This window comes from Arachis hypogaea, chromosome 2 (genome assembly GCF_003086295.3).
Source record: "Arachis hypogaea cultivar Tifrunner chromosome 2, arahy.Tifrunner.gnm2.J5K5, whole genome shotgun sequence".
Classification (NCBI taxonomy): Eukaryota; Viridiplantae; Streptophyta; class Magnoliopsida; order Fabales; family Fabaceae; genus Arachis; species Arachis hypogaea.
In genome coordinates this window covers 3,886,039-3,900,072 of record NC_092037.1, presented here as the reverse complement: position 1 = coordinate 3,900,072, position 14,034 = coordinate 3,886,039, and the positions used below count along the sequence as shown (strand labels likewise).

At 39.5% G+C, this 14,034-nt stretch overlaps 1 protein-coding gene across 1 annotated transcript; it reads left to right on the top strand.

The window, feature by feature from the left end:
* The first annotated feature begins 11,037 nt into the window (after positions 1–11,037).
* Positions 11,038–12,194, top strand: LOC112720648 (uncharacterized). Its single transcript, XM_072207866.1, has 2 exons — positions 11,038–11,971; positions 12,079–12,194. Exons 1-2 carry the CDS (start codon positions 11,038–11,040, stop codon positions 12,192–12,194), a joined length of 1,050 nt encoding a protein of 349 aa, XP_072063967.1.
* Positions 12,195–14,034: the final 1,840 nt, after the last annotated feature.

Sequence of the window (14,034 nt, the reverse complement as noted above, 5' to 3'; positions counted from 1 at the left end):
CATGTCTATGATCGTCCAGGATGAATCTGAGACCCTCTATGAATACTTAGAACGCTTCAATACACTTCGAAATGCATGTCCCCATCATATGATTGACAAGGTAGTCTTACTCGGTTACTTTACACAGGGTCTGAAACCTCAGGATAGAACCACACTGGAAGGTGCTTGCAATGGTTCTATGAAAAAGCACAAGACTACAAACGAAGCATGGGAATTGATCAGAGACTTAGCTGACTCTATTAGGAATCATAGGCAGAGACAAAGTCGGTCAAGGGCTGTTGCGGAGGTATCCACTAATACAGAGACTACCGCTATAACCCAGAGTCTATGTGAAATTACTAACTTGCTGAAGCAGATGCAACTGAATCAACAACAATCTCAGCAAGTTCAGCCTTCTCTACCACAGCACAGCCAGCAGTTAGTCCCACAGAGAGTGTGCGGCGTCTGTGCAGATTATAGTCACTATACCGATGAGTGTCCGCAGCTCCAACAAGAAGACAATACTGTAGCAGCCACTCACAACTTTTATGACCGCCCCAATCAAGGGTACAATCAAGGTGGAAACTATAATCAAGGATGGCAGGATAATTCCAACCAAGGCTGGAGAGACAATTCTAACCAAGGCTGAAGAGACAATTCTAATAGAGGAGGCAGAGATAACAATGGAAACCAGAGGTGGAACAACAATAACAACAGGCAGCAGAATCAATCTTACAGAGCACCTCATTTAAGACAACCTCAAGCCCCTCAGCAAACCTCTCAGACCACCGGCATCTCTTCATCTCCTAATGCTGACTTACTACAAGCCATTGATCAGAGACATCAGGCTATGGAGGATCATCTTAAAACAACCCTGGATACTTTCACTTCTACTTTCACTTCTACTTTACAAACTCTTGTCTCACAGATGGGATCAATGAAAAATTCCAATAACCAGTCCTCAAACTCTGGTGGACTCCCCTCTCAACCATTCCCCAACCCGAAGGGTGGTATTAATGCCGTCACCCTAAGGTCTGGAACCACATTGCAGGAGAGAAGTCAGGAGGAGCCAATCCCACCAGAACACGCCTCAGCTGAAAAGGTTGTGGAATTAGAAGATGTTGAAGAGGAAGAGGACATACAGGTCATAGCTGAGAGAGAAGAAGCTCAATCACAGGAGAAAGCACCAAAAGGCGCAGACACTACAGAAAACACCACTCCCATTCCATTTCCATAACTTGCAAGGAAGCTCAGGAAGCAGTTGGAACCTGACCCCAAAATGGTAGAAATCTTCAAAAAGGTTGAGGTAACTGTCCCCCTTTTTGATGTCATTCAACAGGTACTTAAATATGCAAAGTTTCTAAAATATTTATGTATACATAAGGACAAAATTAATGAATTAGAAACTATTCCTTTAGGAAGCTCCATATCTGCTTTAATGGGAAGTTTACCTGAAAAATGCAGTGACCCAGGTCCTTGTATAGTTAGTTGTACTATTGGTGGTGTAGTAATTTATGATTGCATGTGTGATTAGGGAGCATGTGTTAGTATTATGCCTTTATCTGTATATGATGTTTTAAGGCTCCCTCCCTTGAAAAGGTCGGCAGCTCGTTTTGTGTTGGCAGATAAAAGTATTATTACAGTAGCTGGAGTTGCTGAAGATGTTTTAGTGAACATTAAAGGACTCACATTTCCCACTGATTTCTATATCTTGGAGATGCCCAATAATGACTCAGATAAGCCATCATCAATCTTACTTGGCAGACCATTCCTGAAGACATCAAGATTCAGATTAGATGCTTTTTCAGGAACATATTCTTTTGAAATAGATGGCCGAATAGCAATCTTCAATTTGAATGGAGTCACAAGCAACCCTCCAGAAGATCATTCCATCTTCCAGTGCGATGTCATAGATGAAACTGTAGCTGAAATTCACCAAGAAGAACTGGAAGAAAAGTACACAGAACAAAGTCCAAGTGTGGGGACTCTATTAGCTAACAATAAGGACACTTCTGGATTTTCACAAGCTCCAGACAATCCAGAGCCTACCCATGACCAGAAGAATGAGTTGAAACCTCTCCCTCCACATCTCAAATATGCTTATCTTGAAGAAGGGCAGAAGTTTCCAGTTATTATTGCACAGGATCTCACTCCTGAACAGGAAGAGCAGCTACTTAATGTGCTGAGAAAGCACAAGAAAGCAATTGGATGGAGTTTGGCAGACATCGTAAGCATCAACCCTCAAGTATGTGAGCACAGAATATTTTTAGAGGAAGGAGCAAGACCTGTTCGCCAACCCCAGAGAAGACTGAATTCCACTATTTTGGAAGTTGTCAAAAAGGAAGTAACCAGACTATTGGAAGCAGGTATCATTTATCCCATTTCAGACAGTGAATGGGTCAGCCCAGTACAAGTGGTGCCCAAGAAGTCTGGAGTCACTACAGTGAAGAACGAGCATGGAGAGCTCATAGCAACCAGAGTACAGAACGCTTGGAGAGTCTGCATTGATTACAGGCGTCTCAACCAAGCTACTCGCAAGGATCACTACCCTCTTCCATTCATTGATCAAATGCTGGATCGCCTGTCAGGTAAATCACATTATTGCTTTTTAGATGGTTACACAGGTTATTTTCAGATTCATATAGCTCCTGAGGATCAGGAAAAGACTACTTTTACATGTCCTTTTGGGACTTTTGCTTACAAGAGAATGCCCTTTGGCTTGTGCAATGCACCAGCTACTTTTCAGAGGTGCATGATGAGTCTTTTTTCTGATCTCATTGAGGACTGTATGGAAGTTTTTATGGACGACTTTAGCATTTATGGTGATTCCTTTAGCCTTTGCTTAGATGGATTATCTAGAGTATTAGATAGATGTGTCAATACAAACCTTGTATTAAATTTTGAGAAATGTCATTTTATGGTTAGACAAGGGATTGTATTAGGACATGTTGTATCTAATACTGGTATTTCTGTAGACCCAGCAAAGGTGGATGTTATTTCCAGTTTACCTTACCCCTCCTCTGTGAGGGAAGTCCGTTCGTTCCTTGGCCATACAGGTTTTTACAGGAGATTTATTAAGGACTTCAGTAAGGTAGCACTTCCCTTATCCAGATTGCTGCAGAAGGATATTGAGTTCGAGTTCAGTGAGAATTGTAAGCAAGTGTTCGATAAGCTGAAGACCAACCTGACTCAAGCTCCCATTGTGAGAGGACCAAACTGGAGCCAGCCATTTGAAATCATGTGCGATGCTTCCAACCATGCAGTAGGAGCAGCGCTGGCTCAGCGTGAAGGTAAGGATCCTTTTGTTATTGCTTATGCGTCTAAAACTTTAGACGCTGCCCAGTCCAATTATACTACTACTGAGAAAGAGCTTCTTGCTATTGTTTTTGCCCTGGATAAATTCCGAGCTTATCTACTTGGTACTAGAGTAGTAGTGTATTCGGACCATGCAGCTTTGAAGTATCTATTAGCTAAAAAGGAGTCCAAACCAAGGCTCATACGTTGGATACTGCTTTTACAAGAATTTGATTTAGAAATAAAGGATAGGAGTGGTAATCAGAATCTAGTGGCAGACCACTTGAGTCGCCTTGAGCACATTAAGGATGATTCTACTCCTATAGATGATAATTTTCCATTTGATAACCTGCAAGCAGTATCTGAGGTAGCACCTTGGTACGCACCTGTAGCTAATTATCTAGTTAGCCGCACATTTCCTCCACATTTTTCTAAGCATCAAAGGGACAAGCTGAAAAGCGAGTCTAAATATTATATATGGGATGACCCATATTTGTGGAGATGTGGTGCTGATCAGGTAATTAGACGTTGTGTACCTCAATCAGAATTCCAGTCCATTTTGGAGGCCTGTCACTCATCTGAGAGTGGAGGACATTTTGGCCCCCAAAGAACAGCTAGAAAGATCTTAGACTGTGGATTCTGGTGGCCTACTCTTTTTAGAGACGCTGCTGAGTTTTGTAAATCTTGTCTTCCATGCCAAAAATTTGGTAATATATCCAGGAGGGATGAGATGTCTCAACAATTTATGCTTTTTTGTGAAATTTTTGATGTCTGGGGCATTTACTTCATGGGTCCGTTCCCAAATTCTAATGGTCAATTTTATATACTGTTAGCTGTGGATTATGTTTCCAAGTGGGTGGAAGCAATTCCCACCCACACTGATGATGCTAACACTGTTATTTCCTTTGTGAGAAACCATATTATTTGCCGCTTTGGATCACCACGAGCGATCGTGAGCGATCAAGGCACCCATTTCTATAACAGGAAACTAGCAGGATTGATGAAGAAGCATGGGATAATTCATAAGGTTGCAACAGCATACCATCCTCAGACCAATGGGCAAGCCGAGGTGTCAAACAGAGAGATAAAGCGTATCTTGTAGAAGATAGTTAAACCTCATAGAAAAGATTGGAGCACCAGGCTACAGGATGCACTATGGGCATACAGGATAGCGTACAAAACACCCTTTGGAATGAGCCCTTTCCGCTTAGTTTATGGAAAAGCTTGTCATCTCCCTGTTGAAATAGAGCACAGAGCCTTTTGGGCAGTCAAGGAATGCAACATGGGAATTGAGCAAGCTGGAGCTGAAAGGAAGTTGCAACTGCAAGAACTGGAGAGCCTTTGCCTAGAAGCTTATGAGAACTCAAGAATATACAAGGAAAAGATGAAGGTTGTACATGATCAGCACATTAGAAGGAAAGAGTTCCAACCTGAGGATTTAGTCCTCCTTTACAAATCTCGACTACGACTCATGCCAGGCAAGTTGAGATCGAGATGGAAGGTCCATACAGAATAGAGAAGGCCGAACCATACGGAGTTTATCACCTGAGCCACCCTTCACACTCTGAACTTATTAAAGTTAATGGACAACGTCTGAAGCTGTACCATGGAGAGAAGCTGCAGAAAAATAAGGAGTTTGAGATCTTCCTCTTGGAAGATCCCCACAGGCCAGAAGATTGAGCTACTGGAGCGTCCAACTTACGGACGTTAAAGCAAAGTGCTAGGTGGGAGATAACCCACCATGGTATGATCGTTCTTTTCTTTTTGTCTTTAATTTTTCCTAGTCAATTACTCTTCTCTTTCTTAGCACCTTCATGCATCTGCATTCGAAAAAAAAAATTTGCTACGTGACGCGATCGCATCAGCGACGCGTCTGCGTCGCTTGGAGAGTGAAGCAAAATAAAAGTAAACAGAGAGTCACGCTGGAGCGTGGCTGGAGGCGTGCCACTGGCACAAATCAACCCACACGATCGCGTCCCTGACGCGTTCGCGTCGCATGGGTATCATGGCCTCCCATGCGACCGCGTGCCCTGAGTTTTCGACGTAAAAGGGTGCACACCCGAATGTTTTGCGAGAGTGGTGCTGGATTGGGGCTGAACGCACAATCCTACCCACGCGGCCGCGTGACCTACGCGACCGCGTCACATTCCCCTAAAGGCCCACTCACGCGATCGCATTCCCCACGCGATCGCGTCACCCTATTTTGGCAAATTAATTAAATTGAACAAAGAGTTGTGCGGCCGCGAGGCTGTACTCGCGCCAGAAGCACAATATGGGTCACGCGACCGCGCGATTGACGCGACCGCGTCACCTACCCTAAAGCGCATCCACGCGAACGCGTGCCCCACGCGGCCGCGTCGCTTGTGCCGCACAGCCCCACCAAAACTGCCAAATTATCTTATCTTTCTCTCCCCCAAATCCTAATTTTTCTTTTTCCCCCTATTTCTCCCTTCCCCCTTCTATCCCACCCTTCACACTCTCTTTCTCTCACCTCCATTAACAAGGTTTTCTTTTCTTCTTCCCTTTTTATCATTCTTCTTATTTTAGATGTTATTTTCTTTTCTTTTTCTTTTCTTTATCATTATTTTCTTTCTTCTTCTTCCCTTTTTGCATGGTGCTAGCATATTCTTTAAATCATTATTCCTCATTATTTGCTTGTGGATTATTGTAAATTGTTTGGCACTTATCTCTTATTCTCACTAAAGGATTGCTTGCATGCTTATTTTAATATTTTCTATGCCTTATTTACCATGCATGCTATGTGTTTGTGAAAAGGCCCATATGGCATCATGTACTTTTCTATATTATCCTACTCTACTATTCCATGCATGTTTTTCACAAAATTTCTTTACTGTTTTATTAATCGAATTTAATTGCCAATACAAATTATTACTTTGTTACGAAGTGATGCTTGATCTATGCTACTCATGCCCTTGCCAGCATGCCAATATTCATCTTGCATCTACTTCCCTTTTTGTGCACCTATCCTATTTCCTTTCTTGATCTTTTCACATGTTGTCTAGACCATGTGTTTAGTTCATACATTTTTACCGCGCACTGTTTATTACCCACTCCATCTTCTTCCTTGCTATATATCTCTATTTGAACTTAATTTACTTTCTCCTCCCTTTTTCAGGATGGCTACCAAAAAAGGAAAGGAAAAAGCAACTCCTAAACCCACAGCAAAGAAAGGAACGAAGAGAGCATTAGTGGCAGAGCCCTCTTCAACCACAGTCAAGCTTCCAACAAAGCGAGTTAAGAGGATAATAAAGGTTGATGAAAAGGAGAAAGCCTTTCCAGTGAAGGACACTGCGCGATTTCCCAATCGCTACTGTAAGCAGATGTTCCCTATCCTGGCGGAAAGGAACTATAACAATGAATACCTTCTTATCCTCCCGCCCAATATTGCTACCTTTGTTGAACCGCAAATTGAATGAAGACAATGGGGTTTCCTACGGAGACAGCCGAGACAGGTCAATCTTTCTTGGGTGGTTGAGTTCTACTCTAACTTCTACATGCCAACCCTGCAATCTGTTTATGTCCGGCAGAAGCAAGTCCCCATTACAAAAGAGGCTATTCAGCAAGCTCTGAGTCTTCCCCCTATTCCAGAAATAATGGACGCCTTCCAAGAAGCCGCACTTAAGCGCCAGAGGTACCAATTTGACTGGGACTCCGTTCTCGGAGTTATCGCATTACCTGGCAGCCGTTGGATCTACGGATACCACCGTACCCGCCCTAAGGGAATCTTGGCTTCAGCACTTACTTTGGAGGCTCGCGTATGGGCATAGATCATGTCCCATTACGTCTTTCCGAGCACTCACAAGTCCTCCTTCACTGCGGACATGGCCGTTCTGCTATGGTGCATCCTTACAGACCAACCTCTGAATCTCTCACGCCATATACGGAATGCTATGGGACACATACAAATTACGGGCAATTTACCTTTTCTCGCCTTGGTCTCCGATCTTGTCTCAGCAGCCGGAGTCTCCTACAGAGCTGGGGACACCAAGGCCATGCTTCCACGGGATGATCAGTATGTCCCTAACGGGAAATACCTCAGACTTTCAGCAGCCACTTCAAGTCTTCCTACTGCTCCAGTTGAAGATAATCCTTCTTCGACCCCACAAGCACCTACAACTGATGAATTGCTCCAGCAGATAATCAACAGGTTGGATCGGCAAGAACGCAAAGCTAAGTTGAGAGAGCGCCGCAACAACCGAAGATTCAAACACCTCAGGGAGCTACTTAGAGGAGATTGCAAAGACTCAGACACCCCGGACTCCACATCCTTCACCAGCACAGGGAGCCATGACGGCCCCGACTGTGGAGACACTGCCACCAGCCCACCATTGTTCCTGACAGATGGCACCGAGGACGGTGCAAAGCCTTAAGTGTGGGGAGGTTGGTCAGTACCTGACTTCCGGAGGTAATTTCTCTTCCCTAGCACCAATAATTAGGATATTTTAGTTAGATTTTCTTTCTTTTATAGATTAGTATAATTTGCATAAGTTAGGATAGTTACATGCATGTTCTACTTGATTGAAAAGCCAATAAGTTTCTTCTAAGACTCTATCTTTAGAACAAAATTTCACTAATTTTTCAAAATTTTTATGATAGAATTGCTTGAGTTGTATTTGGAACATGATGTTTGAGCCAAAGAACACACAACCTGTGAAAGAATTGAGCCTTTATGCATGGTTACATTATTTAACCATAATTATTTTATTCTTGTGTGTTTACTTCTCTATGATTGTAATCTATATTTTGTCTCATCCTATATATCCAACAGTTATTATGTTTATATGCTTGCATGTGATTGAGGCCATTATTTGTTTAAACTCACTTATCCAAATTAAGCCTACCCTTTTTAATTACCTTTGTTAACCACCTTGAGCCTTAAAATCTCATTTGTTCTATATTTTACCACATTACTAGCCTTAAGCGAAAAAACAATTGTATATCCCAATTGAATCTTTGGTTGGCTTAAGATAGAATTGTGTATGCTAGTTAAGTATGGGAATTTGTGGGAACAAAAATTATTAAGGAAATGTGTCATGATAATATAATGGAAATTTGGGTACCTACTCATGTGAAGCTATAAGAATTACAAATCTATGTGCATTGATAAGCTATGTTTATTTTTTTTAAAAAAAAATAAAAAAAATAAAAAAATAAAAAATAAATAAATAAAATAAATAAAAAAATAAATAAATGAATAAATAAATAAGGGGACAAAATTACCCCGAGGTTAAATTCAGAATTCAAGGATCAATGCGCATATGATAGAATCAAAATACAAAGTGATACATGAGTATGGATTGAAAAAAAAAAAAAAGAGGAAATTCTGGGTAACTAGGTATGAACTTTAAGATTAAATAAAAAATATACAGGTTAGGTTGAAGCTTGGGTTAATTAAAGATTCAATTTATCAGCTCACTTAACCATATGTATACCCCTACCTATACCTTAGCCCCATTACAACCTTGAAAAGACCTCATGATGTCTGCATTGGTATATTAACTATTGTTGATTGGTTAGGAGAAAAACAAAAGTTAGAAAGCATGATTAGAGAAGGATAGAGTGATTACCCTATACACTAGAGAGATTAGAGTGATATACACTACCAGTGAGGGTTCAAAGCTTGAATTTTCATGTTCCCTGCCTTCATAGGCCATTCTCTTGCATTTTTATCCGTTTTACTGTATAAAGGTAGAATTAGTGTAATTTGATTTGTAATTGTTTCGAAGAACTTATTTACTTTTGATCAAGTGGGCAAGAATCATATAGTTGCATTTATTTACATATATAGGATTGCATTGCATTTCATGAATTTCTACATGTTCATACTTGTCTACTTTATCTCCTTCAATTAAGCATGAGGACATGCTAATGTTTAAGTGTGGGGAGGTTGATAAACCACTATTTTATGGTTTATATTGTGTTTAATTGTGTGGTTTTATCATGATCCTTACCCACTTATTCATTAATTTAGCATGCATTTATATTTCCTTCCTAGAATTATTACATGGTTGAAAACTGCTTCCTAGAGACTTTTTATTATGCATTTTAGTTCTCCGTTATCACATTCGATGCCGTGATCTGTGTGTTAAGTGTTTCAGGCTTTATAGGGCATGGATGAGTTGGAGATTGGAAGGAAAGCTAGCAAAAATGGAAGGAACACAAGAAATTTAAGAGACAACCAGCGAGAAGCGACGCGGCCGCATGGCTCACGCGTTCGCGTGGCAGAGGAGAAATCGCGGTGACGCGGCCGCATGGCTCATGCGACCGCGTGGAAAGGAACAGCACAAGTGACGCGGAGGCGTGGACGACGTGAACGCGTGGCACGAAAAGAACGCGAATGACGCGTCCACGTGGACGACGCGATCGCGTGACATGCGCGATCTGCACAATCTGCAGAATTCGTTGGGGGCGATTTCGGGCCCGGTTTTGACCCAGTTCTCGGCCCAGAACAGCAGACTAGAGCCAAGGAACATGCAGAAACGAAAAAAACAACATTCATTCCACACAGTTTTGAGTTTTTAGATCTAGTTTTACTCCTCCTTTAGGTTTTCCTTCTCTCTAGACAATTGATACTTTTAGGATTTTATTTTTCTACTACTTTTACATTGGGATATTGAGAAGAGTCATCACCTCATCAAGACTTCGTCATTCTAGTTCGTTTTCTTTACTTGGCTTTACTCTTCCATGACCTTTGTTTTGTTAATTTTGCCATTGGAATATTATTAGGATTTACTCAATATAAGGATTATTCTTATTTTCATTGGATTATTTTTTATTTCTATTTGCAATGTCTTCTTTTAATTTCTTCGCATATGTTATGATTTTTGCATTCACAATGAGTGAGTAGTTTCGTAACTTGATGGGGAGTTGATTGAAAGCAACCAATTGAGTTGGAAAACTTGAAAGAAAGATTGTAATTGGGTTTGCTGTTGGATTGCTTTCTAGTCACTAACATCAATCCCTTTTAATTAAGTGGATTGTAATTTGTGAACAGACGTAGCATTCCAACCTGTTTGACTTTCCTTTACCTAGTAAAGGATAACAAAACAGAATAACTTTTAATTATCAATTAATCTTGAGAGTATTCCAACTACAATAGGAATTCCAACTAATCAACTCACAGTCAAGGCATTTTTATTTATATTATTCAATTTCATCAATTTAATTTCCTGTTATTCAACTCAACCCTTTTTGAAAACATCTGATTAATAAAATAGCACACCTTTCTGCAACTTGTTGGGAGACGACCTGGAATTCATACTCCCAGTATTTTAAATTTGAACTTCCGTGACATATTTCTAAATTGATAAGTGGATTTCCGGTGAGTTAAGAACTATACTTGCAACGTACACATTTTAATAATTTTTAATTCACCAATTTCCGCTCCCATCAGACTTAATTAGGAAATAAATTGTTCAGCTAACCTACTGGGGCAAGGTAGCATGACTTGTGTCCAATTCGACTTGCCAAGCAAAGACTATGTCATCTACTACCTTAGGTATTATTTACAGTGTAATCACCACTGTAATATGGGATAATTTTTTATACATTGGACAAGAAACCATTTATTACTATAAGCGAAGGGGTTCAGAAGTCACTTCTTTTGTAAATACCTCATCAAATTTAGATAGATTCAATTTTAGTTTATTAAAAACTTATTAAAATTTTTATTGACTTAAACATCAAATCACTCTCACTTCCAAGTATATTTTTAATTAAGAAGAGCGCACAGTGCACAAGAACATGGAGATCTTCCGAGAAGACGTGCAACGTCTGTGGAACGAATGGGAGCTGAGGACGCTGGTTTCGCTAAGCCTAACATGGCAGGTTATCCTCATCATATGTGGCTCATGGAGGAAGCGTGCCCGTGGTAGCTTCATCAGCAACGTGGTTTGGGTAATATATCTGTCAGCAGATTGGTTAGCCACAGTTTCGCTGGGCACACTTGCCAGAAACCAAGGAGATGTAGGCAAACAAGATAGGAACTACACCCTGCAGGCCATTTGGGCTCCCTTCCTTCTCCTCCATCTCGGAGGCCCTGACACAATCACTGCTTACGCCTTAGAAGACAACACTTTATGGCTACGCCATTTGCTCGGTCTACTTGTCCAAGTTTCCGTGGCCTTCTACATCTACTTAAGATCTTGGAGCACCACTGCCTTGACTTTTATAGCCATTCCAGTGTTTGTTTCCGGGATCATTAAGTATGCAGAGCGCACTTGGGTTCTGAGATCCGCTAGCCCCGAACAACTTGAAGAATCTTTGCTCTCCGCTCCGGCCATACAACCTCCAAATCTCAAGCTTTCTTATGCCAATGCCGAGCTGGAGTATGTTCACAGAGGATACTACTTGTTTCCTGTTCTCAAGCGTCTCTATGCCAATCTGAGCCTAAGGTTCGCTGAGGGTCAGCGAACCTACCAATTGATGGTGAAAAAGGAACATGTGGAGGACAAAGATGACAAGAAACACAGTAATTATGCTTTTAAATTGGTTGAGGTCCAGTTGGGTTTTTTGTATGACTTGCTTTACACCAAGTCAACTATAATTTACTCTCCACTAGGTCTCATTTTTCGTTTCATTAGTGTTTTATCCATAGTGTCTGCTTTAGCTTCATATGTTGTCTTCCTTAATGTTCATGAGCATGAGTACTCAAGGGTTGACGTTCCTATAACATATTGTTTATTTATTGGGGCTATTTTGCTCGAGCTTTATGCATTTGTGTCCCTTGTTTTCTCGGATTGGACTTTGAATTGGCTAGTTGTCAACAAGCATAGTTCACTGCAGATTTTCATATGCTGGGTTTTGTCTCGTTGTCGGAAAAGGTGGTCAGGGCAGTTAGCTCAACACAACTTGTTGAATTTTTGCATGAAGAAGAGGGTAACAAGATGCATTCGAAATGATTTTCTTTTCAGAAGCTACTTTGTGATGGAATTATACAGGCAAAGGACATGGGAAGATGCTGATGCTGATCTCAAACAGTTTATCTTTAAACATCTCACACAAAAACAAGAGCTGTACAAAGAACAAGGATTTGATTACAATTTTCTCAAGAAATTGCTCTCTTATAAAGGTGACAATGCTTCCATTTCAATAAAAAATATTGGCTGGAGTGTTGAGGTCGAATTCGGTCATAGCTTACTCATTTGGCATATTGCAACTGATATATGCTATCACTCTAGAACACAAGAATCCGAAAAGGACTACAGGGAAGTGAGCAAAAGAATATCAAATTATATGTTGTATCTTTTACTCCTGCGTCCACTCATGCTGCCTAAATGGATAAACAGGATTACTCACGTTCGGAACACTTTCAGGGAAGCCGTAAGGATATTGCAGCGCGAGCAGCTGCTGGTGAAAGATGCTGCAAGCGCTTCAACATTGCTGATTCAAATGTACACGCAGTGTCACCAGCCACTCGAACAACTTCGAGTGGAAAAGACTGGCAAGTCTTTGCTCCATGAAGGTTGCCGCCTTGCTTCACAGATTGAAGATCAGAGAGTTTCATGGGAAGTGATTTGTAATGTGTGGATAGAGATGCTTACTTATGCTGCAAGTCAGTGTGATTGGGCGGCACATGCTCAGCAACTCCGAAGAGGAGGAGAATTTCTCACTCATGTTTGTCTTCTCATGGCAGAACTTGGTTTGAGCGAACAATTTGATATTGGGAGGAAGGGACTCAGTGTAGAAACCCAAAATGATGGATGGGGATGTGTAAGGAGTAAATTACTCAGTTCTTACTTATAAGTGATGCAGCAAATTCAACTTTGTATGGTGTTATGGTCTTCTGTTTTTCAATTGTGATAAGAGTTGATCATTTACTGAACTAAAAGAACAATGCTGAATAATGTGTTGTTGATTTTCCTTCTTCTCTTTCTTTTTTTTTAATTGTTTTAGAATTTCATATTTTTAAAAGAAAATTTTTGCGGTCATTCTTGGATCTTGATCAGCCAAGCCAACTCTTGTTTACAGCATTTTAACCGCTGACAATGCCATGGAAATACTTAATGAACTGAATTCCCTTTTGGAAGAGGATGATTCTTCACTTTCATTTTTGTATTCCAGTAAAGTGTATATACTAAGTGTGTGTTTGGATTACAGTTTGTAAACGGGAGTTTGAATAAAATTGATTTTGCAAACTTGATTTTGATGAAAAATAAAGTTTGTGTTAAGTGATTTATGTTTGGCAATATTTATATCAAAATGGATTATAGTAAAATAAATGTTGTTTGGATTACACTATTCAAAATCACTTTTAGATACAAAATTACTAAAATAGACATCAACTTAAATAATTTTTGTATATTATTTTAATTTAGATATTTGAATAGATCTTATTAATTAATTCTATAATAAAATTAATATTTATACACTAAAATAAAAATAATATATAAAAATTGGCAAAATATACTTTTAATTAAAACTAAAAAAATATAAATTTTAGAGAGTATTAAAAATAATAAAAAAAATTAAATATTTATTTTGGTAATAATTGAAATAAATCAAAAAAAATTTTATGATATTTTTTATATAGTATATTTTTAGTACTCTTAGTATTCTTTCTTAGTATGTTATAATTTTTTATTATTATTATTTACAATTAATTTTTTGTTTAATTTACTTTCTTAATAGGATCAATATATTATATTAAAAAAAATAAAAATAATACAAAAAAATTATAATTATAAAAGTGTATAATATCAAATAAATAATTAATAAAAAAATAGTAAATAATAAAAAAAA

What these genes read in the sequence shown, in the direction of transcription:
- LOC112720648 (XM_072207866.1), top strand. Translation starts at nt 11,038, where the DNA reads ATGGAGATCTTCCGAGAAGACGTGCAACGTCTGTGGAACGAATGGGAG. An exon ending in TGACGTTCCTATAACATATT is followed by an intron (nt 11,972 to 12,078) that starts GTTTATTTATTG and finishes AGTTCACTGCAG; the next exon opens with ATTTTCATATGCTGGGTTTT.